The 909-nt window shown below is 61.5% G+C and overlaps 1 protein-coding gene across 1 annotated transcript in view; it reads left to right on the top strand.

Annotated features, from left to right (window-relative positions):
- Nucleotides 1-298: 298 nt before the first annotated feature.
- The window catches only part of AKAIN1 (A-kinase anchor inhibitor 1), a 57,237-nt gene continuing 56,626 nt past the window's right edge, over nt 299-909 (top strand). Inside the window, exon 1 of the mRNA XM_006146495.2 lies at nt 299-493. Coding sequence (XP_006146557.1) covers nt 457-493 — 37 coding nt within the window. The 5' untranslated portion in view covers nt 299-456. The remainder of the gene's footprint in view (nt 494-909) is intronic.

The raw sequence follows: 909 nt of genomic DNA, 5'->3' as shown, positions 1-909 counted from the left end.
GGCAGAGGAAGCACTGCTGTTTCTTGATTGGTCTGAGGGCTGTCCTTATACTTGAGAAGGACTTTGTTGGCTCATCTTTGCAGAGGAAGTGCGGGTTTGTGGAGGAGGTCAACCTCACCCGGGTCTCTCTCCTCTGCACTGGCCTGCCCTAGGTTTCTCTAAGGTGATGACCTTGGAGACTTTCAAGCTTAGGAGTTTCAGGGCCGGCTTTGGCGCCTGGGAGATGGACCTGCCAGCGGCGCTTGGTCACGCGCTCCGTAGTCAGTGCCCTTCCCTCCCGCTCTCTATCTGACGTTAACAGAGGACTGGGACTCTGCGAGAAGAGTCATGGACCCCAAGGACCGATTACCCTGGCGGTCCCACCCCTCTGTTTAGAGCCAGCCCGTCTGGAAGAACTCAGAGTCGGCCTCGAGAGTAAAGCCCTTCGAGTTTTAAAAGAGGACAAACCCATCTTAAATGTCAGTCCACCATCCACGGGGGCGAGCGACAGCAGGTAATTAGAAGCAATTAGCTGTCCCCCTGCCGGGAAGCAAGGCAATTACCTTTCTCTCTCTCTTCCGTCCTTCCTCCTCTGGTGGAAGCGGTGGAAGTGTTTGGCCCCCTGAGCAGCAGTGTACGCTGAGCTGGCACGGGGTGAGGGATGCACTGAGCGGGATTCGGTCTCCTCCTCCCGCCGGCGCGGTGGCCACCGGCGCAGCAGTGCATTGTGGAGGCAGCGCGCGCCGCGGCGGCAGGAGCTGTGGGCCCGGGATCGCGCGGCGGGGAGCTGTCCGAGGTGCTGACCGTCCCACCCGCGGCCCGCGCACACCCTGCGCGCCCACCTGCACGGGACCCCGCCAGGTCCTGGCCTTCCCCCCTCCGTCTGCCTGTCGTTCTCTTATTCTAGGGGCGTAGCGGCTGGGGGGAAAC

The sequence above is a fragment of the Tupaia chinensis genome, unplaced genomic scaffold (assembly GCF_000334495.1).
Source record: "Tupaia chinensis unplaced genomic scaffold, TupChi_1.0 Scaffold000180_1, whole genome shotgun sequence".
Lineage (NCBI taxonomy): Eukaryota > Metazoa > Chordata > Mammalia > Scandentia > Tupaiidae > Tupaia > Tupaia belangeri.
This window is presented reverse-complemented; position numbering and strand designations above follow the sequence as displayed.